General features: G+C 44.2%; 1 protein-coding gene across 1 annotated transcript in view; it reads right to left on the reverse strand.

Moving 5' to 3' along the window:
- LOC147009002 (N-acetylgalactosaminyltransferase 7-like) overlaps nt 1-27877 on the reverse strand; it is a 581063-nt gene that overhangs the window by 334214 nt on the left and 218972 nt on the right. Inside the window, exon 2 of the mRNA XM_085864380.1 lies at nt 9690-10009. Within this exon, the coding sequence (XP_085720506.1) occupies nt 9690-10009 (320 nt within the window). The remainder of the gene's footprint in view (nt 1-9689; nt 10010-27877) is intronic.

Below are 27877 nucleotides of genomic sequence, written 5' to 3' on the forward strand. Positions count from 1 at the left end.
GTCTCTTGTTTCCTCTGATTTACACATGCAGATGATGTGCCCTTCCATCACTCCTATAACCTCTTCACTTCCGTTTCGAATCTATGATGTACCTCAAGGCAACATTCCTACGTTAATCTAGTTTATAATCTACATCTTTAATCTTTATTGAACTTGTTGAACATCATTCTGTACCACCTTCCTCGTTATCTCCCTGTGCGTTGAGTAATACAGGACCCTGGCATTACGATCTTTGATTACTTACTTGCAAATACAACGTGTCGCTTCATCAACGGGAATATTAAGAGGGGGAAAAAGAGGAGTGGGGGGAGAGAGAAAGAGGAAGGAGGGGGGGAGAGAGAGAGGTAGAGAGATAGAGAGAGAGAGAGAGAGAGAGAGAGAGAGAGAGAGAGAGAGAGAGAGAGAGAGAGAGAGAGAGAGAGAGAGAGAGAGAGAGAGAGAGAGAGAGAGAGAGAGAGAGAGAGAGAGAGAGAGAGAGAGAGAGAGAGAGAGAGAGAGAGAGAGAGAGAGAGAGAGAGAGAGAGAGAGAGAGAGCGAGAGAGAGAGAGAGAGAGAGAGAGAGAGAGAGAGAGAGAGAGAGAGAGAGCGAGAGAGAGAGAGAGAGAGAGAGAGAGAGAGAGAGAGAGAGAGAGAGAGAGAGAGAGAGCGAGGGGTAGAGAGAGCGAGGGAGGGGATAGAGAGAGGAGGGAGGGGGTAGAGAGAGGAGGGAGAGGGTACAGAGAGGAAGGATGGAGGGAGAGAGAGGAGGGAGGGATGGAGGGAGACAGGAGGGAAGGGGAAAAGAGAGAGAGAGGAGCAAGGAGGGGTGGGGGAGTGAGGAGGGGTGAGGAAGGGGGAGAGCAAAGAAGGGGGGAGAGTGAAGAAGGGGAGGGGGAGGAGCGCAACGCCTCACCACACGTCGCTACGCACTCCGTGAGGAGGTGGGAGCAAGGAGGAGAGGGGTTCTCGACTTGCATTTGGTTATGGAACTTGAGGTGAAGGGGAGGGGGTTGACAGGAATTGGGGGGGTGGGGTCCCGTCTGCTGGCGTTAGTACAGGATTAAACAAAATGTGGTATGTTCAAACAGGTCATACAAAACACCACCCGGACACCGACTGGAAACTGCCCAGACATCCATGGGGGGTGGAGGGGGACGAGGGGCTTTGGGAGGAGGAGAGCATGAGGGGAGGGCAAGGGAAGGCAGCATGAGGGGAGGGGAAAGGAAGGCAGCATGAGAGCAAGGGAAGGCAGCATGAGGGGAGGGGAAGGGAAGGCAGAGTTAGGGGAGGGAATGGGAAGGCAGAGTGAGGGGAGGGGAAGGGAAGGCAGAGCGAGGGGAGGGGAAGAGAAGGAAGAGTGAGGGGAGGGGAAGGGAAGGCAGAGTGAGGGGAGGGGAAGGCAACATGAGAGGGGAAGGAAGCGTGTGGGGGGGAGGGGAGGGAAGGCATCATCACGGAGCAAAAGTGCTTTCAATCGTCGGTTGTGAAAGCGAACTTGTTGTTGCAGACTTTGGTTTCTTTGAATCCGTATTGTCAACTATCACTAACAGGTAATCTCTCTGGTGTTTAGTTTTCAAATGTTTTCGCATATTGGACGTATTACAGTAATGAGTAAGGTCTATTGAACAAAGTGAGCATGGAAATTTCGAACTGTTTTCTTTAACCTTCCTGAAATAGTTCCGAACCACACTTCTGAACCATTTGAAGGACATGTTGTCAAAACTTTAATACAGCACTCAAATATTTAACACATATCAGTCAATGTATTGCCTCCCTGTCAGTCAGCAAAGCATTGAGCACACTTTACCGGTCCAACTCTAAATTCCTTGGTTTTCATTTAAAAGGAACACGCTCTTGGGGCGTTTAGTTTGCAAGTGATTTGCTTTTGCTGCTGTCTTGTAAATGGGACGCAACAGGGGCATGTTCCTTTTAAATTAATACATTACCAGACCATGTGTTACGAGAACATGCCCAACAGGGACAAAAATACCCCCCCCCCCCAAATAAAAAACCACGTATCTCTCGGAATCGACGTCGATTCTCGTTCACAACTCGATTCGTTTCGATTCCATGGTTGGAATTGAGTATTTTGAAGTCGATTCCGCCAACCACTATTAAACACTCCAACAAAATTGTTCCTAAGGAATGGCTGGCTTGGCAAGCTAAACTAAACACCATCAGTTATACTAAACACCACCCGGAGACGTCCAGAGTGTCAAACAATGTGCAAATTGAACAAATGAACACTTTTTAGTCGTTATACCTGCTGCTAAGGTCAATTCCTCAGTTTAACTTTTGAAATTCAGCTCAGGTTAAGAGATTCTCGAGCTTATCGCATGTGCGGAAATTAAATAAAGGCACGAACACTGGAATCTCCAGGTGTTTAGAAGCATTGCAATGTATCCACAAATTTGTAGGTACGAAGATCAGCAATCGGCGACGTATACAGCGATTTGTGTGTATGAAGCTTCATGGTGCGGAAACTGACTTGTTCCAAGGGACGATTTTTTTGAGCGAAGTAGGCAAAAAGGTAGATTAATAACCCGGGCTGAGTGAACTGAATGCAGCCCGACTTAAGGCTGAATGTTTCTGGTTTTACCATTAATGATCTTCGAATGGGGTATTTTAATTAACCCAAACCCCCAATTTTCACTTATGCACTACCTTGGCATTCTCTTAATATGCAAGCAAAGTTTCAGGCCAATAAGTTTCATGGTTTTGAAGTTATGGAAGACACACACACACACACACTTATTATTACAGATAGATCGATGCATCATGGAAGGGTAATTAAAATGAGAAAATGTAAATTTAGTAAAAGAAGTGAGGGTGCAGTGGAGAGAAAGAAAGGCTATTCAGGGAGTGTGGGAAGAGTGGGGATGGAATATAAAAGAGCATTTTGAAGCATACTGGATTGGGGGAGGAGGTTTGGGGAGGGGGGGATGTCACCATATTTGTATACCTAATTCCAGGCGACCCCTATATACATCTTTATATGAAGACAGGATTAGAAAATATGAACAACTACCTGAAAGAACAATCTTAAACTCAAAGAGAATCTCATAAGCTGATTCTGTGTCCATGTAGGAACCACTTGGATAATTGTTCCACGTTCCTCTGTGACTAATCCTTGGCAGAATTACAGTCACTAAGGGGATTTTGTTTTTCCATGAGGCACAATCTCTGTTGGACAGACAACAATGCCAGGCTAGCCAGAACAAATCTTTAGAGCCACCAGATGTACAGTACAAGGTGTTTGTATGCACAGTGTACAACAAGAATATCCAAAAGTATTATTGTGCACAATAAGTGAACAGATATTTGGGAAGCATACAGCTATGTACTAGTTTGCGTAAATGAGAAATAATCTGAACTAGAACCCAGTAAAGACATTTTATACCCAGAAATGTCAGGAACCACATCCGAGTGCATTCTTATATCCATTAAATGAACACAAAACTCTCGTTTCATTGAAGGCCTCGAGATTTCATTGAATGCCCTCATCCCATCGGAATGGGAATAAAAATGTGAAGTAAAAATACAATTGTGCTCCATCAGATTTCACCTGAACCTGTGTTTAGAGGGTACCTGGAACTCAGCTTTGTGTGTAGTATTAAAATGACTTCTCAATGTACATTCTCCATTTGGCAGACACTCATCCCATCGGAATGGAATTTGGTGGACACTCATCCCATCGGAATGGAATTTGGTGGACACTCATCCCATCAGAATGGGATTTGGTGGACACTCATCCCATCAGAATGGAATTTGGAGGACACACTCATCCCATCAGAATGGAATTTGGAGGACACTCATCCCATCAGAATGGAATTTAGCAGACACTCATTCCATAAGAATGGAATTTGAAGAAAACTCATCCAATCAGAATTTGGTGGGCACTCGTCCAATCGGAATGGAATTTGGCAGACACTCATCTCATCGGAATGCAATTTGGAGGACACACTCATTCCATCAGAATGGAATTTAGCAGACACTAATCCAATCGGAATGGAATTTGGAGGACACTCACTCATTCCATAAGAATGGAATTTGGAGGACACTCATCCCATCAGAATTTGGTGGGCACTCGTCCAATCGGAATGGAATTTGGTGGACACTCATCCCATCGGAATGCAATTTGGAGGACACACTCATTCCATCAGAATGGAATTTAGCAGACACTAATCCCATCGGAATGGAATTTGGAGGACACTCACTCATTCCATAAGAATGGAATTTGAAGGACACTCATCTCATCAGAATTTGGTGGGCACTCGTCCAATCGGAATGAAATTTGGCGGACACTCATTCCATCGGAATGGAATTTGGTGGACATCATCCCATCAGAATTGAACTTCGGGGACACTCATCCCATGAGAATGGAATTTGGTGGACGCTCATCCCATCGGAGTGGAATTTGGAGGACACTCATCCCATCAGAATTTGGTGGGCACTCGTCCCATTGGAATGGAATTTGGCAGACACTCATCCCATCGGAATGGAATTTGGCAGACACTCATCCCATCGGAATGGAATTTGGCAGACACTCATCCCATCGGAATGGAATTTGGAGGACACACTCATTCCATCAGAATGGAATTTAGCAGACACTAATCCAATCGGAATGGAATTTGGAGGACACTCACTCATTCCATAAGAATGGAATTTGGAGGACACTCATCCCATCAGAATTTGGTGGGCACTCGTCCAATCGGAATGGAATTTGGTGGACACTCATCCCATCGGAATGCAATTTGGAGGACACACTCATTCCATCAGAATGGAATTTAGCAGACACTAATCCCATCGGAATGGAATTTGGAGGACACTCACTCATTCCATAAGAATGGAATTTGAAGGACACTCATCTCATCAGAATTTGGTGGGCACTCGTCCAATCGGAATGAAATTTGGCGGACACTCATTCCATCGGAATGGAATTTGGTGGACATCATCCCATCAGAATTGAACTTTGGGGACACTCATCCCATGAGAATGGAATTTGGTGGACGCTCATCCCATCGGAGTGGAATTTGGAGGACACTCATCCCATCAGAATTTGGTGGGCACTCGTCCCATTGGAATGGAATTTGGCAGACACTCATCCCATCGGAATGGAATTTGGCAGACACTCATCCCATCGGAATGGAATTTGGCAGACACTCATCCCATCGGAATGGAATTTGGAGGACACACTCATTCCATCAGAATGGAATTTAGCAGACACTAATCCAATCGGAATGGAATTTGGAGGACACTCACTCATTCCATAAGAATGGAATTTGGAGGACACTCATCCCATCAGAATTTGGTGGGCACTCGTCCAATCGGAATGGAATTTGGTGGACACTCATCCCATCGGAATGCAATTTGGAGGACACACTCATTCCATCAGAATGGAATTTAGCAGACACTAATCCCATCGGAATGGAATTTGGAGGACACTCACTCATTCCATAAGAATGGAATTTGAAGGACACTCATCTCATCAGAATTTGGTGGGCACTCGTCCAATCGGAATGAAATTTGGCGGACACTCATTCCATCGGAATGGAATTTGGTGGACATCATCCCATCAGAATTGAACTTTGGGGACACTCATCCCATGAGAATGGAATTTGGTGGACGCTCATCCCATCGGAGTGGAATTTGGAGGACACTCATCCCATCAGAATTTGGTGGGCACTCGTCCCATTGGAATGGAATTTGGCAGACACTCATCCCATCGGAATGGAATTTGGCAGACACTCATCCCATCGGAATGGAATTTGGCAGACACTCATCCCATCGGAATGGAATTTGGTGGACAATCATCCCATCGGAATGGAATTTGGCAGACACTCATCCCATCGGAATGGAATTTGGCAGACACTCATCCCATCGGAATGGAATTTGGCAGACACTCATCCCATCGGAATGGAATTTGGTGGACAATCATCCCATCGGAATGGAATCATGTACACACCTTCAGTGTATAATAACTTAGGACGTGTATGTAGTCAGTGCAGGAGGTCGTTTTCAATCACCCCATTCTCAAAAACCATTTATACCGAAGGTCTTTGATTTGGATCCATCTTGACTACATCATTCATTTGTCCTTGACAGGCAATCAATACCATACTGGGTGAACAATCATCAGTAAATTTCAAAAGGTTTGATGTTTTCATTTTACCAGAAACGTGATAATTATTCGCAGTTCCATCTTTATCATCTCATTTGCTGTCATCTTGAATTTTCTGCACATGCATTCAAGCACCAAACACATAAGGCTATCAGGATGGCTGAGAGGTGCCCACGCTTTGCCTCCAAGCTGTCTTGCTGTTGTTTAAATCCCAATCCAACTGTAAACCGTCCATCCTGGTGTTTCACATGTAGGGCGATTCATCAATGTGCGCATCGTCCGTGGGATGGACATTAAGCCGGTTGACCTGTCTGCCAACGTTGTATCTGGTTAATGTAGCCTTTTGATCGCATCTGTCGGCTACTTTGAAGAAGACCGATATGTACAGTTACAAGGTATGCGTACATACGTACATACACACACATGGTTGAGTCTTGTTAATTCAAAACCCCATCAATTCATTTTCAGCAATGGAGTAGACTAGTCTAACTGATTTGAATCCACCATTTCAAACATAACCAATTATTTTGGGTTTTTTTGCTGTGACTTGAAAATATCGCTTCGACTGTGGAGCAATCCATTCATTCAGGTGTGTGAAGTGAACATCATTTGGCTTTGTGGAAATGAAATCATGCATACATTCAGGTGTAGCATACATACCCAAGTTTCAAGCTTTGAGTAGTCATCCTGGATGGACTAAGCTTGGAAAAGCCTGGTGATGGCTTAGCAATTGGGGTGGCTGACTTGGGATCTTAGGGTTCCGAGTTCGGGCCCATCTTCCATTGAATTAACACCAGTTGGAGTTGACTCAGCCGTCATCCTTCCGAGGTTGGCAAAATGAGTACCAGCGTACTGGTAATAGGAGCACTGCATCAGCGGCACAGCCAGCCGCCTCCTCAGGCAATGATGCTACCCGCAGCCTTGTACTGCATACGAAGGAGGAAGAGGACCTAGCTTGGAGTAATGATCATGGATGGACCAAGCTTGGAGTAGTCATCCTGAATAGACCTAGCTTGGAGTAATGATCATGGATGGACTAAGCTTGGAGTGGTCATCCTGAATAGACCTAGCTTGGAGTAATGATCATGGATGGACCAAGCTTCGAGGAGTAATCCTGGATTGACCAAGCTTGGAGTAATGATCATGGATGGACTAAGCTTGGAGTGGTCATCCTGAATAGACCGAGCTTGGAGTAATGATCATGGATGGACTAAGCTTGGAGTAGTAATCTTGAATAGACCTAGCTTGGAGTAATGATCATGGATGAACTAAGCTTGGAGTGGTCATCCTGAATAGACCGAGCTTGGAGGAATGATCATGGATGGACTAAGCTTGGAGTGGTCATGCTGAATAGACCTAGCTTGGAGTAATGATCATGGATGGACTAAGCTTGGAGTAGTCATCCTGAATAGACCTAGCTTGGAGTTATGATCATGGATGGACCAAGCTTGGAGTAGTCATCCTGAATAGACCTAGCTTGGAGTAATGATCATGGATGAACTAAGCTTGGAGTGGTCATCCTGAATAGACCGAGCTTGGAGGAATGATCATGGATGGACTAAGCTTGGAGTGGTCATGCTGAATAGACCTAGCTTGGAGTAATGATCATGGATGAACTAAGCTTGGAGTGGTCATCCTGAATAGACCGAGCTTGGAGGAATGATCATGGATGGACTAAGCTTGGAGTGGTCATGCTGAATAGACCTAGCTTGGAGTAATGATCATGGATGGAGTAAACTTGGAGTGGTCATCCTGAATAGACCTAGCTTGGAGTAGTGATCCTGGATGGACCAAGCTTCGAAGAGTAATCCTGGATGGACCAAGCTTGGAGTTGTGATCCTGGATGGACCAAGCTTCGAGTAGTCGTCCTGGATGGACCAAGCTTCGAGTAGTGGATCCTGGATGGATCAAGATGGATAAAGGGCTGCTCTGCTCCTTTCTGTTCAATTTAAATGAACCAGTTTCTGACTCCGGTGAAAGCATCACCTCCACCATACCGCCATCAAATGGTCTTCCTTTCTACTTTCTCAAGCTAGTGTGGACTTTAAACATCCATAAATTGGTGTGAATGTTTGTGAAAATTTTACTTGTTCAAATCAGCTGTCCCGTCAACAAAAGGTTAAAACTGGATAGTCAGAGAACAAACAGTCGACTACAATACAGCCTTTACCATCATACACTGTACTGAATTACAGTTCAGGTGTTGTACTGCAATCGAATTTCTCTTTCGAATCAGATTTATTGATCAATGTGCCAATCTGTATTATCGCGTGACATTGAATAAGTAGGCAATGACAACTGAAAGTTAGTGTTGGGTTTTTTGTTGTTGTTGTCGAGACTTTGGGTCCCACCCGTGCGAAGCATGGGTACCTCATTGGAAAGATAATAAGACAAATGGATATATAAAAACAGATGAAAATAACATAATGTGGATTTTATGGATATTACACCAGGCCGAACATCTCATTCTGTGCCAAGATTGGTCATTCTTTGTTACATTCACTGTGATTCTGTTTCAATGAAAACTCTACGAATAATCATTTCAGAACAAGAGCTAAAATCTCGAGACATGACATGTCAAATCTGCAATGTATATCATCGTCCTCCATTCCACCGTGTTGTTTACAAAGGTCGGCTTATGGTGTAATTGTTGTTGTTCATCCGTACTCCTTTGCAGGGCTAACGGAGACGGAGGAACGGTGCCCAAGACCGGCTTTAAGAATTTATCTTAATTTACCTTAGACAGGTGACTATATTGCAAGTTGCTGCCGATGAATCCTCCGAGTCGCCACAGTGGACTCGTTAAGGCTTTGAAATGGATTTCAATAAAATATTGCAGAAGGGGGGGGGGGGGAGGGGAACAAACTCATAAATATATAAATTAACAAATGGTATTTTCACTCCACAAGTGCAAACATCAAAATGCACTCTATATCGCAAAATCCATGTCAAAAACTTTGGTGCAACAAGAGTAAACAGCTAAATCGCTTCCATAAATCAAGTGTTGGGGTCAACCAGTGTGTTTCGGTTGATCACGGTGTTTCTTTCGAACCCTTGATGGGACATGACCACGAATGAAGCCTCGTCGAGACAAAACAGACATTGAACAGGAACCGTGTTTGAAACTTCGGGAAGCAAACAGGAATGTCGTGAGCCATTTTGTGAATCGAAACACATTTCATTTCAATAACCATTACTCTGAATTTGATACTCGTGAACGTTATTGACCGATGAAGAATTACAAGCATTTCACATTCTCAAGAGATCCTGAAATTTGGAGAAATGAGCGCACACCGAGGATTGTGTACTCGTCGCACATTTTATTAACATGCTCTAACTTCATCACTGTGCCTGCAATTTGACAACCAGAAGGAAGAACGCCCTCAAGAAGATTCATGAGGGTAATGCTCCCCAGGCAATAAAACGGAATTACCAATGCTGACAATTGTGGCCTTCGAGAAAAGGCCTTTTGCTGAGGTTTTCCCATTTGCTCATGACTCATAATATCAAACGGCATTTTAGCATGAAGTGTGACTGAGTGGGTTTGATCAAGTGACTACGTTGCGAGGTGAAAAGTGCTGGTTCTTACTCCTCGTGTCGAAGGTCAGTGATGGAGCGATCCAGAGAGATTTGGTCACTGGCGATCATGTTGAAACCATATTCACGAACAGCCGCTTGCACCGCATCATGGTGTTCACTGCCCACCCGTACTGCGTCGCCGGCTTCTCCCGGTCCTCCAGGGTCACCGGGATCCTCAAGACCCCCTGGCTCCAAGTTACCCAGCACTCCCGGACGCAGAATTGGATCAGGATAGGAAGCACTGTGAGGCCGAAAGGTGCGAGCTGGACCAACATGGTGGGGTTCATGTGGGCCAATCGCATGTGGAGACAGACCTGAGGACACACCATGCTGCGCACGCACACACACACACACGTTATTTGGGGTCGACTCGGCAGCTTTGTTATATACATAGATAACAACTTTTAAAAATAAAGATTTAACATTAAAATAATCCAGTCGGATCTGCTAACGCACGGATAGTTCCAATCACAAGATCGTGGAAGCTGATTTTGCTTTATGGATATTCTCCTGAGATTCATGGAAAAGTAAAAACAAAGAAAGGGTGAGACCAACAAGCACAGCGATGGGTAGAGCGGCCCCGAGGTACGCACAGTCGCACACTCTCCTCTCACATGACTAGTCTGGGTTCCAATTCCGACCCAGCTATAAATTGTCATCCCGGTGTTCCACAGGCAGGGTCAATCATCAATGTGGGTGACATCTCTCGGATGGACGTTAAACCGGGCGTCCCGTCTGCCGGCATGAGTCGGTAGATGTTAAAGATCCCTCGGTGTCCTTCACGAAGAGTAGACGAGCTATCATAACATCTTGAACAAATTCCAAATTCATGTCATAACTTCCTGTGTTGGATGGCGACCCGTCCAGGATTTTAACCCGAGCCGCCAAACTGCTTCAGCAGCATCGATTGCTCTGTGTAGAGCATGGTACATGATCCGATTTGATCTTTACAGTATTTACCATTTGCTCACCACTCACTTAAATATCAAATGGCCTTCTGGCATGAAGTGTGACAGAGTATTCACTCAAAAATGGTGTTATAAATTGTGGAGATGGACATGGGCTGTACAACAGGTTGTAAAAGCTCCCAAATCAGCCCTTGACAAGTTAGAAGGAGAAAAAGATCAAGTTTAGGAAAACAAACCTTAAGATGGTGACAAATGAGAGGAAACTGATATTACAGTGGACACTAGACACATACAAGGAATTGGTTCACTCATCAATGTTCAAATTAGTGTGAATTTAAAAAGTGACAGACAATAGAAAAGAGAAGAAAGTACAAAACCATCGTGTAGGCAACTGGGGATTCGGGCATCAACAATTGGTCGATGGAAAGACAGGCTCACTGGGCGATGCACACCATTCTTTTGACAAATACTTCAAATTAAAAATAAGTCCAACTTTTTGAGATACAGGGTCAACATCCTGAATCATGGCAGATAATATAAAGATCGAGTGCAGCGAGAATATAAACCCACTCAAAGAGAAATGGCAGCTGCAAACAAAGCCCTAACAATGGCAAAGAAAAAGGAAAAGTACCAGATAAAATACCCACAAATACACCCAGACCCCGACATGCGCGGGTTCTGCGTATTCACGGTTGATAATTTGTGACATGCTCCTACATTCGTGGGAATTTGCCCCGAGTATTCATGGTTTTCGTAGCGATAATTTTTTTTTAATGACCCACGAGCATAACACAGTTCTAAAACATATCTTCCACGAGCCATGCACAAAGCAGCTGGATGTACGTACAGTACAATACTGTACGCGTGCGTGCAAAAAATTTTCCATGAGCCGCGATCATGACCTGCTTCCTGTACGTACTTGTGTTGTAGTTTCGCGGGATGTCTCACCAGTGTAACGTCATTCCCCACGACACCATCCCCCGTGAGTTATTTACAGAATGAAAACATGAACATCATCTATTGATGTATCCAGTAATTACCAGGTCACCACATACCGACATTACACAATGGAAACATTCAGCGCAACTTAGTGGAAATCACCACCTTGCTACAAACAGGACTGTCTGAGCTGTTACATTTTAAAAACGCTCAGCATAATCTACCTGTGTGGAGGAAAGACGTCATGTCCTGTAAGTTAAGGAATGGAAACGTTCAGCACATCTATTAGTGTAATTAGCAGCGAGCTACATACAGACTAATTACACAATGACATCACTCACCACATCTATTATCAGCTACCGAATACAGCATCAACCATAAAAATCCCCCACAAACAATGTGCAGACTACTCACCCTGATGTAACAATGACCAAACACTCGTGAATTTTACCTCAACACTCAAGGATTTTACCCCGACATTCGTGGATTTTTTGCGGGTCGGGAAATCCCCGGAACCTATCCCCACATTTCCCATTGAAACAATGCCCCCACATTCGCAGTTTCAGCATTCGCGGGGTTTTCCCGGAACGTTTCCTCCACGCATTTCGGGGTCCTGGTGTATGTTTCAAAAGTGTGGAGATTATAAAACGGCACAAAATTTCAAAAAATCAATAAATAGATGTAGACACACTGGAAATCGACAAGAAAAGTTCAGAGGAAGAATTAGGAGGGAGAATGAATAATCATAAAAACCCAAAAGCACAATTTATATATGGCTTTGACAAAGACAAAGTAAGACAAAGTAAGAATTGAGTGGACACAGACACCTGTAAAGGTAAAAGAAACAGCAAGTGGACCGTGGTACCCTCTTTCAGGATGAACAACAAACAAAGGTTTCACGACGAGTGCAGAGTAATCCATAAGTATATCTGCAAAAACTTAAATATGCCAGTCCATGGAAAAATCATGGAGGCATGATCAGCCATGAAAAAATCATGTAGGCATGACCAGTCCATGAAAAATCATGGAGGCATGACCAGTCTATGTAACATCATGGAGGCATGACCGGTCCATGAAAAATCATGTAGGCATGGCCGGTCTATGTAACATCATGGAGGCATGACCGGTCTATGTAACATCATGGAGGCATGACAGGTCCATGAAAAAATAATGGAGGCATGACCAGTCTATATAACATCATGGAGGCATGACCGGTCCATGAAAAATCATGGAGGCATGACCGGTTCATGAAAAATCATGGAGGCATGACCGGTCTATGTAACATTATGGAGGCATGACCAGTCTATGTAACATCATGGAGGCATGACCGGTCTATGTAAAATCATGGAGGCATGACCCAAAAAGAACAATCGATATGTAGCTCGTATGGCCGTTACATCTCACGTGAACAATCAAAACAAAGCAATGGGACCAGCTCAGATATCCAGCTCAGATATCCAGCTCAGAAACAAAGCAATGGGACCAGCTCAGAAACAAAACAAAAAAGAACAACAGATCGCACTGATCGGAGAATCATCAGCATCTAAAGGCTTTGGTCGAAACCTTTCAGAAATAATTAAACTGGTTGAGTGCATCAGGATCTGCAACTCAAGATGATATTAATACCTTGTTTCCATGACCACTCGACCCAGGTTAAAAACCACGCATGCTGCCCCGACTGGAGATCTACTGCAGCCCACACAATGATCATCTATCCGAGCCAAGTGAAAAGCTCGCATTATTATCTGGAAGCCACTTTAGAAGTTCCATGTGCAGCAGGTTACCACTGAAAAACTTGGGGTGGGAGGAAACATAACCACTGATAACTTTGTCACTTTTCAACCAATTTCAGTGTTTTAGTACCATTGTGTTGACATTTTAATGGACAAGGACAGCACATACCAGGAATATAACAGTGGGCCAAATATGGGGTCTCCAGGGGTTAAAAGATCATGTGACAGTAATGTTTCCCCTAAATTAAATTTGTGATTTACCAAATTTAAAGCATACCACTTCAGTAATATTATACGTCCCGTACCGGTTTCACCGGAGGGGACTAGAGGTTTGCTCTCCATCTGTCCATCCGTCTGTCCGTCCCTCCCATCTGGGGTTTTTCCGACTTTTTCCCATTCCATTTAACACATTCAACTGAAACTTGGTACATGGCTTTATTATGATAGGTTACAGAACAAGTTTGAGGGGTTTCATCTATTTTTCAGTTATGCCCTTTTTGGACTTAGAAAACCACATCGGTAGGGGACATGTATTGCAAAGCAATTCTCGCTCTTGTGTTATGTTCAATTTTCTGTTTTGTCTGCTTATTGAAGAAAATCATCACCAGATTACAATCAACAGCTTAGCTTCAAATGGAGATGGCCAGATGGCCAGGCATTGGGTATTAGTCTCCCACCTCCAAAGAGGACGAAATATACGAACTTTGATCGTTGTCAGTATCTGTCTGACAGATAATACGAGACTCTGGAGAAGACCACGAGAGTCGTCACTTAAGACTCATTTCGGGATTGGAAATACGTGATCATGACATCTTTGATCGCTTAAGACCAGATATAGACAGTCTTGCTGACCTACCCGTTATCTGGCACTTCAAGTGTTACAAATCATGAACGAGTGCACAGATTTTGTGCTCTGTCCATGCTTAATCTCCAAGGTCATTAGAAGCATCTGTCAGCATGGATGCTGGCTTCTGTGGTTCTGCTGAGAATTCAAGGGTGTCCCAGTCAAAAACAACTCCCATTGACTGGTCTAAGTGCCTCTTTTGTAAAAACAAAATGCACAAGGAGGTGAAGGAGATGGTGGCTGCCAGTACTTTTCAAGCTGCTGATGCCATCCTGAACACTGCAGAAGAACAGGGTGACAAAGACATGTTACTCGTACTTTGTGGCATCAACAATGAATCTGGAAGCTTCAGATTCCAAATACCACAAAGCGTGCTATTCCTTATATGTCAGCAAGACAAACCTGAAGTTCACTGGATACAAGGAGGAGACTGGGGAAATCATGTATGCTACGGCTTTGAGTGAACTAGCTGCAGAAATGGGATCCGATATGGAGACAGGCAAGTCCTTCCACATGTGATTACTACTGGTAAAATACAAGGCCCTGTTGAAAGAGAGAGATGTGGATTCAGAATCCTATGCTGGTCAGTGCTTCAAACTGCGACTGAGAAAACAATTTTGCGGAGGCATTGGATTCCACCAACCATATGACCGCTCCCAGTCTGAGTTACTGCACTCCAGCTCCATTTCTCGGCATGTTGTCATCAATGCTGCATACCAGAAGGCTGCTTTAACAACTTTGGAAGATCCAACCGACTGCACCGTACACCACCGACACTCGCCAACGATGAACGTAAACCTTTATTGTGCTGAACGGCAAAACTGAAAAAAAGGTGAAATCAGCGAGTGTCAAGGTATATCAGTTTGGCCCCCTATCGTGTCAATGACCTGACTCTGACTTATTTATTTATCATTTATCGAGGCATCATCGTTGGTCACCTCACTCTCCCTCACTGGGATCTTAATTCACCATTTGTTGGCCTGCTCAACAACGCCTTGACTTGAAAGGCCGCAATGAAGCCCGGCAATGGTTTCTTAACAATAAAGTGCTCAAAAATGTTTTTTTCACTTTCCTCACTCATATCACCGAATGACTCACCTTCATACCAACGATTTGCTGTACACGTCACAACGCTTATCAACGCTCGGAGATGCCAGTGTTTGTGGCTTTATTTCATTTCCGCAGAAGCAATAAGCTCTACAATCTCGGAAGCTGATGCGAATTTCAAAATTTAACCTGAGCCAAGATGCCCAGAGTGTCAAATAATGTGTGAATTGCACAAATGAGCACTTTTGTCACAGTCAGAACTGCTGCTAAATTAAATTTCACAGTTGAAATTTTGTAATTCGATTCAGGTAAAGAGAATCTAGAGCTTATCGCATTTCAGCTGTAATGCATATAAATGTCCAGCGTGTAGTATCTGCACATTATATGATAATAATCTGGACATTGGTTATCTCTGGAAGTGTCTGGACGGTGGTCGTCTCAGGGCAGCGGTTGTCTCTGGACGTTGGTTATCTCCGGACGTGTCCAGGACGTGTTTCCTGCCAATGTCTGATGGCGTTTGTCTCCGGACGTGTCTGGATGGTGGTCATCTCCGGACGTGTCCGGGTGGTGTTTGTAGTATAAGCGGAAGAAAATGCATTTCAGACATTATTTTATTTACATCTCAACTGTCATTCTATGCAGAATCATGTTGATGAGACAGTTATGAATCATAATTAACACTCCACCGTACGTATGCCTTCCCTTCCCCTCACCTCATGCTTCCCTTCTCCCCCCCCCTCCCCCATAAAACTCTCTGGGCATTTATTAGCATGACAGATGAGATGCGATAAACTCTCGAATTTCTTAACCTGAAACAAATTTCAAAATTTAAACTGCTGAATTGAACTGAGCAGCAGTTCCGACTGCTAAAAACAGTGTTCGGTTGTGCAATTCGCACATTACTTGACACTCTGGACATCTCTGGACAGTGTTTAGTATGACCCAGCCAGCAGTTCCTTTAAAACCGTTTCGTTGGAGTGCTTGTTTGAGTGCTTAATAGTGATTGGCAGAATCAATTCCAAAGAACTCCATTGCAATCATGCAATCAAAAGGAATCGAGTGGTGACCTGGAATCGATGTCGATTCCAAGTAATTCACACTTTATAGAAAGAAGTGGGGGTTTTTTTCGGGGATTTTTTTTCCATCCCTGTTGGGCATGTTCCGGTTACACATGGTCTGGTAATATATTAATTGAAAAGGAACACGCCACTGGGGCTTCCATGCCAGTTTGCATGTCGCTTGCCACCTAAACACACCCCAAGAACGTATTCCTTTTGAAGAATAAAAAGCAAGGCATTTTGAGTCAGACGGTAAAACGTGGCGATTGCTTTGCTGATGGACGGGTCAGCAATACATCAACTGATAAAGTTTGGACAACATGTCGTTCAAAAGGTCCAGAAGGGCAGTTTGGAACTATTTCAGGAAGGTTAAAGAAGAGTTCGAAAGTTGCATGCTCACTTTGTTCATTGGACTTTGTTCATCTCTGTAATACATCCAAAATGCTAAAAAGGTTGAAAACCAAACACCAGAGAGATTGCCTATTCCTCACAGTTGAGAATGTAGATTCAAAGAAACAAAAAATCTGTAACAGCAACAAGTCCACTTCCACAATCAATGATTAAAAGCACTTTTGTCCTGGAACGCTGCCTTCCCTTCCCACACCCCTCCTTGCTCTCGCTATCCCTCTCCTCACAATATATATATATATATATATATATATATATATATATATATATATATATATATATATATATATATATATATATATATGTCTATCTCTGTCTCTCCTCTCTGTCACGTACCTCTCTCTCTCTCTCTCCCCCTCCCTCCCCCCCTCCCCCTACTCGTAGTATTCCCATCAACGAAGTGACGGTGGTATTTGATAGTGATGAATAATAATGGTCCGAGTCCTGATCCCCGAGGTACCCCACAACTTACATCCTCCCACCCACAGCCACTCTTTGCTTCCTATTACTCAGCCAATTTGCAATCCAATTAGCAACCTGAGCAGCCACTCCACAAGCCCTCTCCTTGGCAAACAACCTCCGACGTGGTACCTCATCAAATTATCATTGATAAACATCTGGGCCATTCAGCAGATTGACCCAAACGGTCCCCTCTGGTGTAATTCCAAAGGTAGTTTTCAAACATCTCGAATAATCAGCATCATAAAGGTCATCACTTGTTGGCGAATCCTTCATCAAGTGAATCCATTTTTATACGATGCAGTTTCGGTGCACAATATAATTTGATGCACGGATCGAGTTCCGGCTGAAAAATTCCCCTATCACGATGTCCATGAACATGGTATATCCCATTCATATGAATGTCCTTGCACGTGTTGAATCAATTAAAAAGGTAATTTTATGACGATTCAACCACACACCTGTGAAGGCAATACCCACTGCACCAACAAGCGTGGAGTGCACAAGGTAGGGATTTTAAATCTGGGTATCGGTAATTAGCACACAATCGTCTCGTTTAAAAAAAGGTATCACTTGGCCCTTAATATCCATGGCTGATGACACACATCCCCTCCAGGATACTCCATGATGCAACATCCAGCTTGTGAAGCACCAGCATGACAAGGTCGTCGAACCACGACACGCATGTGCAATCTCTGAGCTAACCCAGCAGTTCACGATGCAATTCAAATCAACGAAAAATGATGAGTAAATGGAGAAATTAATTAACACTTCAATTTGTTGGCTTTCATAATTGAGTGGAAGTGCAGGTACGCACGAGATGTTCAGGTCACAAACAGGTACGTTTTGTGTCTGACATAAACAAACCGAAACTCCCTTTTCCAGCATTCCCCCATTTCCTTCCCCCGGAGAGTACTGCGGTCGCCCTGCGTCCGAGAATCCGAAACAAGACACTGATCTAATGAAGACACGTACAATGTACAATGTCCACGTACAAAAACTCACACCTCTTTGGAGGGCAGGCAGCTGCGCAAATGACCTCATTGGAAGGTCATGCTCCACCTCTGCCAATTCCTCAAAAAGTAACATTGGTTGTGGGCTCAAGTCAGGTCAATTTGAAATCAAATATTAATACTGTCAGGACAAAACAAAAAAAAAACAATACATGGAAGGTAAAGCTTGAAATACTTCATTTTTGTCCTGTCTCCCAGGAGCTGATGCAGTGTGAACACCAGGAGGTGTTAATGCACCATTCCCATGGATCCCCCAAGGCTACAGATGAGGCCCCTGGTCGTAGTGAGTCTTGTACCATCATCACACCGACATGCCTTCAGTGCAGTGACGACCAGGTCTGCCCTTTCAATTTCAATGTCACACCAACCATTGGAGTAGTGCTCCATTCTCATTAGTTTCATGCTCTTTCAGAAGTTTACCTTTCAACCTTTATCGATCGTCCTCAAGCTGTTAGTCTCAAAAATGTATTTTCTTTGTACCTCTTTGTACCTCAAAAATGTACCTCAAAAATGTATTTTCTTTTTCAGCACATACTCTATGTATGCGACTTCCAACCCAATAAACAATATTGGGGAAAGAGCACAAAAAGCCTCCAACAAAGCCAATCGCCAACTGGGCATCCTCCATCGTGCAAAGTCCTTCCTCGGCCCACCTGAGCTCCTGACCACATACAACGCTTTTGTCCACAGCCTGATGGAGTACTGCTCTCCCCTCCGGGCTGGTGCTCCTGCCTCTCACCTTTCTCAGCTTCATGCTGTGGAAACCATGGCATTTCTGATCATTGGTATCTCCCGTGATGAGGCTGAGTCTTTGGGTCTCTCACCGCAGGCAGGTCGGTGGTCTTTCTGTCTTGTACAATCTCCTCTCCGGCCTTTCTCCCCCCCCCCCCCATGCTCTGTCTGAGGTATGTTCACCCATTCAAACAAACATCACACACTTTTCATCATTCTATTTTCATCACACACTTTTCATCATTCCATTTTCATCACACACTTTTCTTACTCACTCATTTTCACGCCTCACTTCACATTCTCTCTCTTTTATTTCTCTTTCCTCTCATTTCCCTCAGACAGCCTCCAATTAAATATGATAAAATCCGAAAAGTTAATGGTACCATGATTGGAGCCCGCAAAAAGCTGACCCCTGCTCAGGGAAAAAGGCTTTAAAATGGTGTGATGATGTTCTTGTTAATTCTCACAACATTCCGAACAACCTTTACTCACGATTCCGCTTCAAAGGAGGAGCCTGTGTCGACTCCAACATCAACACGCCTGCTGTACGCCTTATGGACCTCGAATCTCCAATATTTGATGTCATCTGGCTTAAGATTTGTCTCCCGACCATCACTAACTTTGTTTCACTTACTGCTCTCCCAATTCCACAAACTTTGTAACTTTCTTTGACTGTCTCAACTCTTGCGATGAGGCCATGACATCCGAGCACCCTCAAGCAGAATTTCTCTATCTCGGAGACCACCACAGGGAGTGGCTGAAATCTTCCCACACTGATGTTGGGGGAGTTGAAGGTCTTACATTTTCCATTCTTAATGATTTGAACAAATTATCACCCATCCTACCCACATCCCAGATCGTCATGACCACACTACCAATACTTTGGATCTATTCTTCACTTCCAATCCGTTGCATTACAACTACGCAATTTCACCTCCAATTGGTTCGTCTGACCACAATCTTGTGAACATCACTTTACTTGCCACCACTTCTTCTCATCCGAGTACACCGATGAACCTCCAGTATTGACATTTAAACAATGCTGACTGGATTTAAACAATGCGAAACTTCTTTTCTGACTTTCCCTGTAAAGACTACAGTCTCTCCTTGGGCGATGCCTCTATCTCTGCTGAATGTATAGCTGAGGTTATTGTTGCAGGGATGGAGGCTCATATCCCATTCTCTTTCAAATCCATCTCTCTTATAAATTCTTGGTTCAACAATTCCTGCTCTGTGGCCATTCCTGCAAGGGATGCCGCATATTGGACATGGAAAAACTCTTCTTCCTCCGACTTGCATTCAGCTTTCATATCTGCCAGAAATCATTGCAAGTATGTTTTTTGTGAGGCGAAGAATTCCTTTATTCAAAAGAAATGTGACAACCTCTCATCTTCTTCCACGAATAGATCTTTCTGGTCCTTAGCTAAAAGTATCTCCAACAACTTCTGTCGCTCTCCCTTTCCTTCACTTTTCCATTCCGATGATACCATCGCCGTCTCTCCGACCGATAAAGCAACTCTTTTTGGTTCTCTTTTCTCCTCTCACTCCAACTGGATGACTCTAACATTCCACCTCACTCTGACGCTCTCCTCACCAATCCCATGTCCCTCCCTGTATTTCTTTTCCTGCAGTCAAAAAAATACTCCTCTCTCTGGACATAAGCAAGGCCTACGGGCAAGATGGCATTCCTCCGCGTGTCGTGAAGGAAGGTGCTTCAGAACTTGCACCCGTGCTTGCTCGTTTGTTTCATTTTTGTTTAAAAGCCCAAACTTTTCCTCTTACCTGGAAACATGCCTAAGTACAGCATATTTAAAAGAAGGGTGATTGTTCAAACCATTCTAACTACCGTCCTATTGCTCTGATTTCTTCTGTTTCCAAAGTCTTTGAATATCTTCTCAATTCCCATTTTCTCAAGCATCTTGAATCTCACAGTCTTCTATCTGACCACCAATACGGCTTTCGCAAGGCAAGATCTACAGGTGATATCCTTTCTTACATGACGAATGTCTGGGCCTCTTCTTTGAGAGACTTTGGGGAATCCTTTGTTGTTGGCCTTGATATCTCAAAAGCTTTTGACAGAGTTTGGCATCGGGGTTTGATATCCAAGCTTCCCTCTTTCGGCTTTCCTCCTTCACTCTGCTCTCTCATATCGAGCTTTCTCTCCGACCGCTCTATCTCTGTAATTGTTGATGGTCCAACATCGACCCCCTTCCCTATCAACAGCGGTGTACCTCAGGGTTCCGTTCTGTCCCCAACACTCTTCCTTCTTTTTATCAATGACCTTTCTTCCACAAATAACCAAATGCACTCGTATGCTGATGATTCAACATTACATTCCTCCATGTCTTTCCCATCTGCCCCATCTTCCCTCACTCGATCTACATCTCGTTTCATCACAGCCACCTCTTCAAATTTGGATTTGGACAAGATCTCCCAGTGGGGCAAATGTAATCAAGTTAAGTTTAATGCTTCAAAAACTCAATTTCTTCCCATCTCTCTCTAAAACTCCTCTCAACTCTCCAATCTCCTTTGAAAGCTCCACAATTACACCATGTGATACAATAAACCCACTAGGTATCACTCTAACATCAAATTTATCCTAGAATCCACACATTGCTCAAATAGCTGAGTCTGCCTCGAAGAAATTAGGAGTCCTGTTCAGATGTCGAAGATGCTTCTCCTCTGAACAGTTGCTCCAACTATATAAAGGATTGATTCGTCCTTGTATAGAGTACTGCTCTCACATCTGGGGAGGTTCCAGCTCCACATACTTACTGGACAGAATTGAATTCAAAGTTATTCGACTTGTCAACTCTACCAATGTGACCTCAAAACTCAACCTGCTCAAATTATGCCACATAGTCGGCTGTCTTTCTCTTTTCTATAGATATTACTTCGGTTTCTGCTCGCAAGAACTTGCTGCTTGTGTCCCTCCACCATTAACGAGACCAAGGAATACTCGACAAGCCACTACATCACGTGATTATTGTGTGGCCATTGGCAATTCAAGGGTGGGCCGTTACGATGTTTGTTTCTTCCCCTCCACTGCCAAGCTCTGGAACTCTTTACCTTCTCACATCTTCCCAAACACTTATGACCTTCCCCTTTTCAAAAAGCAGATTTTTTTACTTCCTCAAAAACTCTTACACTATTCTCTCTTTCCTTACTTTTCTATCAATGCAGTTCTTATATTTAAGGCTTGGCCTCGATGAGGACTATTTAGTCTGTGACTGAAGCCTTCAACATAAATTTTTTTTTAAAATGACAAAAAAAATTCCGCAGGGCGCTCAAGGTCCACCAGCAACCCCCTTCTGGTAAAACTTCCAAAATCACGAATCACTGCTCACCTTCACTCTTTCATTCCTCTTTTTTCCCACCTTTGGAAAAAATGCCGACACTCTCTTCAATCCCACTCTTCCCTCCAAGTCTTCAAAACAGCTGTTCAGCACCATCTCTCATCTTCCCCCATCCAAATCCTCGATCTTTTCTACCCCCGCTAATGAACCCCAAACACACCTCCTTCAAATTCCCTGCTTTCCTTCCTGAAAGTCCCTGTAGTGTCCATCTTGTTTACCCAGTGTACCCCACCCCATCCCTCTCCCTTCCAAAGAACTCAGGTCTCTGTTTCCCCAATATTTTTTCCTTCTCTCTCCCACCCCTCGTCTCCTGCTCCCCTTGTTGTTCATTCTGTGTGTTAGCTCTCATATGAGCATCGACATTGTGCACAAAAAAACACCTTTTCCACCTTTCATTGATTAACCTCGCCTATATCTGCATCTTCGACCTTGACCTATCTTACACCTTGATAATCTTACGTAGCTACAAAGGCGTAGGCGCTAAAGAGAGATTTCAAAATGACCCGTTATGGTCGCCTGGCCATCTCACCATCACGTGAGATTTGCAACTGTCAATTGGGACCATCAACATGAGATCCAAAACCAAGAGATCGCAAAATCAACTTCGCACATAGAGAAATGTACTGTACCCGGCAGGGTGGTTACAAAGTCTTGTTACCCCCTCACCAATCCACCCCTCCTCCCCCCCCCCTTCATTATCCACCCTGGTATGTATAATTTAGGGGGTGCATATCCTGAAAAAAACAAAATAAGCCTTACCAAGATGGCAGCGTGCAATCTTGGTCAGCCCTCGACGAGCTCACATGAGTCTTAAGCCGCCATTTTTTTCTGGCCTGCTCAACAATGCCTTGGCTTGAACAGGCCGCAACAATTTCTTAACGATAAAGTTTGTTTTTTTCACTTTCCTCACTTATATCATCGATTTCCTCATCACCATACCTATGAATCGCTGGATATATTGCAATGCTTATAAACGCACGGAGACACCAACGTTCGTGGTTTTATTTCATTTCCGAACATGCCAAAAGCTCTATATTCTAGAATCTCTTACACCAAGCCAAATTAAAAAATTTAAGCTAAAGAATTGAACTTAGCAGCAGTTCTGACTGCTAAAAAAAAAAGTGTTCATTTGTCCAATTCGGACATAGTTTCACATTTTGGGCACTTCCAGGAGGTTTTCAGGTAACTAACAGCTAACTAACAAATCAGGTAACTAACAGCTCGGAACAGAGGTATCCGATCAAATAGCAACCTGCAAGTTGGGAAGTTGACAGATTGTGCCAGTCCCAATGAGTCGCAGAAGTCTTTTGCTGAAGTACCATGGCAGGTGAGGGAGGTACCGACACCCAGCCAACTGGCATGATGATAAGTTAAGTCACCACATATGAGGAAGAGAGAGGAAGTTGACAGATTGTGCCAGTCCCAATGAGTCGCAGAAGTCTTTTGCTGAAGTACCATGGCAGGTAGCAAAAAACATCTCATGAAAAGACTCATACTCATGAGCTAACAGCTCATATCAGAGGAACCAAAAGAAGTGGCTACTTTAAGACCTGGTCGTCTAATATGACGGATCGGTCATTGCTAATCGCTTACCAAGCCAGCCATTCCTTATCAACCATTTCAATGGAGTGCTTCTTTGAGTGCTTAATCCACTTGCCGACACGCTGCAATATTCGCACTGTCACTGAATACTGTGTATCGATCGACTTGAACAAAGTTCAGGGGAGACTAGCCTGCGTTGGCCCCGTATTGGTCTGCGGTGCATTGAGCAGTGACTGGCTCACTGAAAATGTGTCGTTTAATTTTACACCACGTTCCCTCTTTTTGTACAATATTCTTTCATAATATGACCCGTCACTTCGACATAGATAAATACATATAAAAATTAAATGTTTTGTTTATAAAAGATTATTCAACGGTGTTGTTGGAGTGCTTGCTTGGAGCGCTCTTCAAGCTTCGATCTCTACAAGCTTTCTTTGCAATGTGGTTCCCCATGTGGACATCTCCAGCGTTAAGAAGACAAAATAAATTATATAATAACAATGAGTTAAAAAAAGGAGGTTTTTAGTTGTGACAAAGCAACGAATCGCCATATCATGGCAGGATAGCCAAGAGGTATGCAAGATCGCTCTAAGCTGTCTCGCCTGGATTTGAATCCCGTTCCAGTTATAAACTGTCATCCCAGTGTTTCACAGGCAGAGCGATTCATCAATGTGTGTGCAGTCTCTCGGATGGATGTTAAACTGGATGTCATATCTGCCGGAATCCCCCCCTCTCCACTCCCCCCACTCTTCTCTCTCCTGCTCCCCTCTCTCTCACCCCTCTGCCTCTCTCACTCCTATCCCTCCCACCTTATGCTCTCCCACCACTCTCTCTCACTCTAACCCCTCTCCCTATCTCCAACCCCTCCCCTCTTCCCCACTTCTCTCTATCCCACGCCTCTTGCTCCCCCTCCCCTTGTTCACCCACCCCTCCTCCCACTATTGAGGAGACTATAGCATGTACGAATCAGATTTGGAATGAGCCGAACAGAAGGATGCAAAGGTCGCTGGATGTGAGAGCATGCATGCATACAGGCAGGCCTTTGCCAGGTAACTAGCGTGAGTTTTAAATGTTCTTGCCTGGTTTTATATAGAACTCAGCATTTAAAAATAAAATGTTGCTTTTTGGGCGCGTTTTATCGCCTTACCCTTCCCCACCAGCATGAGTGTCAGCATAATGGTATACTGTGTCGGAGTGGTGACCCGTCCAGGATTGTGCCCAATAGCCAAGGAGACTGCTTAAGCAGCACCAACGCTCTGCACAGAGTATGGTCCTAACCTCCTACTCCTCCTCCTTCCCCTCCCCTTGTGCTGCCTTCTCTTCCCCTCATACCACCTTCTTTTCCCCTCACGCTGCCTTACCTTCCCTTGGACATCTCCCGGCAGTCTCCGCATGCTGCGTTACCTTCCCTTGGACATCTCCCGGCAGTCTCCGCATGCTGCATTCACGTGCTGTTTTAACGTACCCCATTTCGTTCAATCACGTACTAACCCCTTCTCCAAAAATCCCACTCCTAAGCATAAGTTGAGAACCCCTCCCCTCATACTTACCTCCTCCCAAACCCCCTCTCCCTCCTCCTCTCAATTTCCCCCCCCCACTCCTTCTCGGTCCCACCGCCCCCTCCCATAGCAACGTTTGGTGAGACGTTGCTACCCTCACTCCCCCTTCCTCACCGCTCCTAGTTCCCTGACCCCTCCCTCTTTCTCTTCCCCCATTAGTATTCTCATCAGCGAAGCGAATGGTTGTATTTGCTAGTGATGAATACAGGGGAAGAGGTGGATGGGACGAGCATTTTGGAACAAACCATACAAATCAAAAGACAACAAGAAAAAGAGCAATCAGAGCTTGCAGACCCTCACCAGGATTTGTTTTGTGTGGTGTGTTGTGTGGCGTTTGTGTACTGGTGTTACGTAATTAGAACTGCCACTATATAAATGTTGGCAGTGATGACTGGTTCAGCCATTTCAGAGAAGAAAATTTGAAGGTTTTTCATTTTTTAAGCAATATGGCTGCCAAATCACGTGACCGATGACATCAATTGTTTTTTCTGTGGAACATTTTATCCCTAGATGACCCTCAAAAATGTTCAGACCGATTGGATGTGGCGTTCTACATATGTAATTATGACATCATAACGAAGGGACCTGTGATATAAAAAAGTCACTCATTCCCCATGAGGAGTGCTTGCTCTGTGCCAAGTTTCAATTTTTTCCTTCATGTGGTTTCAGAGATACAAAGGTCCAAATTTTATCCATTTTTCCAATGTGGCTGCCACACCGCGTGACCTATGACATCATAATTATCATTAAAACATTCTACATGAGAAGTCGCACTGATGCTGAAACTTTTGTCTCAATCTGCCAAACAGTTGCGGAGAAAAACACGAAAGTTCTGCGCGCTCAAACACACAAACAACAGCAAAACAGACAAACAAACAAACGGACCCAAATATAGTAACTTCTCCTTTGGCAAGAGTAAAAAAGAGGGAAATGGGAACACGCAAACTTATGCACAAAGATGACAAATAAATAAAACCAAACCCACACTCGGCCCCACGGATCACACGAGCACAAACAAGAGAATCACAGGCGAGGACTTTCCGTTGGTGATGCGTGGGAGTGCAGGGTGCCGGTGTGGCTTGGAAACAGTGTCTCCTTTTCCGCGAGCACTGCTCCTTGAGCAACAACGAAACAGAGGCAGTGATGAAGTGAGCCCAGACGAGGCCAAAAATAAAACCAAAAGCGAACTTCTCCCAAAAGTTCCACTCTGTAAATGGGTGTCTATCGTTACTCGGCCCTCATTGGGCCTCTCCCTTCGTCCACGCTCCACAGCCCTTCTTTACAAGCTTCACCTGGTCTGCCCTCAGACCTCTCTTTTTGCACTTCTTCTTCACACTCCAGCACACCGGGAGCTCTTGTGTACCCTTTTTCTCGGGCCCTCTTCATCCTTCTGGGGGAAGTCTTCTTCCAAGCGGTCTCGCCCATGGGGCGGCCGCAATAAAAATTAAGTATTTTGGGTCTTCTGGGCCCCACAGCACACTACACCACCATGGCCTCCACCCACCGACCAGAGATGGTGATCAGCCTTTTTGTAACATGTGACTTTTTAGTGTGCCTTTTTGTGACGGGAAGTCCTCACCTGGCCCTACCCACAAACATGTTCACACATAGAATGTTACCCTGACTATAAATAACATACTGTATGCTGCCTCGTCAGCATCACGTCAAACAAAATAGCTTACTCTGACAGGTCCCTGATACATGGCAATCTATTGTACTTGAAACACACAGACCATGTTATACTTACCACAGTCTAGCGTTTTGACCCCCCCTCCCCCCTTCCACATAACAATATAAATTAATAACACCACCCAATATGCCAGGTGTTGGCTTAATGGTTAGGGTGGTGGACGTTGAATAGTAATATCAGTTTTTATTTTAATTGCTATTCGGATATCATATAAGCTTGTTAGCAATGTATCCGATGACCTACAATCCATAAATTCTTCACCATCAATCTTCCCTTAGCACTCGCACGATTCATCATTTTCACAATCCTTTGACATTGCTTTACAGCCCTTTGCCTCACATAAATTGGTCGCTTACTTCACAATCTTTCTCTATCAACACCTTGACAATGGGTATCAGGTGCGACATTGAGCCGATATTGTGACTCATAGGAAATGCTCATGTCATCCCAAACATCATGTTGCATCACTTTCCCTATTCTTGCCATGACAAGACGGGCAAGATTATCCAAGATTTTTCCACGATAGCCAGTTGGTAATCTAGTTTTGACAGCAATGGAGTCGATAATTTCGATTGAAGCCAAGGCCCTCACTTTTGTGATCAAGTCTAGAGCTAAGAATAGGAACGAGTCCATGTCGTTTCAGCGGCGACACAATAAACAAGTAAAGACGACCAAATGAATCCGCAGTTAATCTATGGAACGCAACTCCGATTGCATGAACCAGGTGATGATGACCGAAAATTTATCTTCATATAAATAGCTACGAATCGGTTCCAAGATTCCAGACCTGTTCCAAGATTATTTGTTCTTTTACCATATCCCGTTCATTCCCCCCCCCTCCCCGTGTTCCACCCCCAGACGTCTGGTAGTGTTAGTGACTGAACATCGATGGCCGGTGCATTGAATTTCA

The sequence above is a fragment of the Eptatretus burgeri genome, chromosome 18, assembly GCF_056783735.1.
Source record: "Eptatretus burgeri isolate ZD-2024b chromosome 18, Ebu_testis_v1, whole genome shotgun sequence".
In the NCBI taxonomy this organism is placed as follows: domain Eukaryota; kingdom Metazoa; phylum Chordata; class Myxini; order Myxiniformes; family Myxinidae; genus Eptatretus; species Eptatretus burgeri.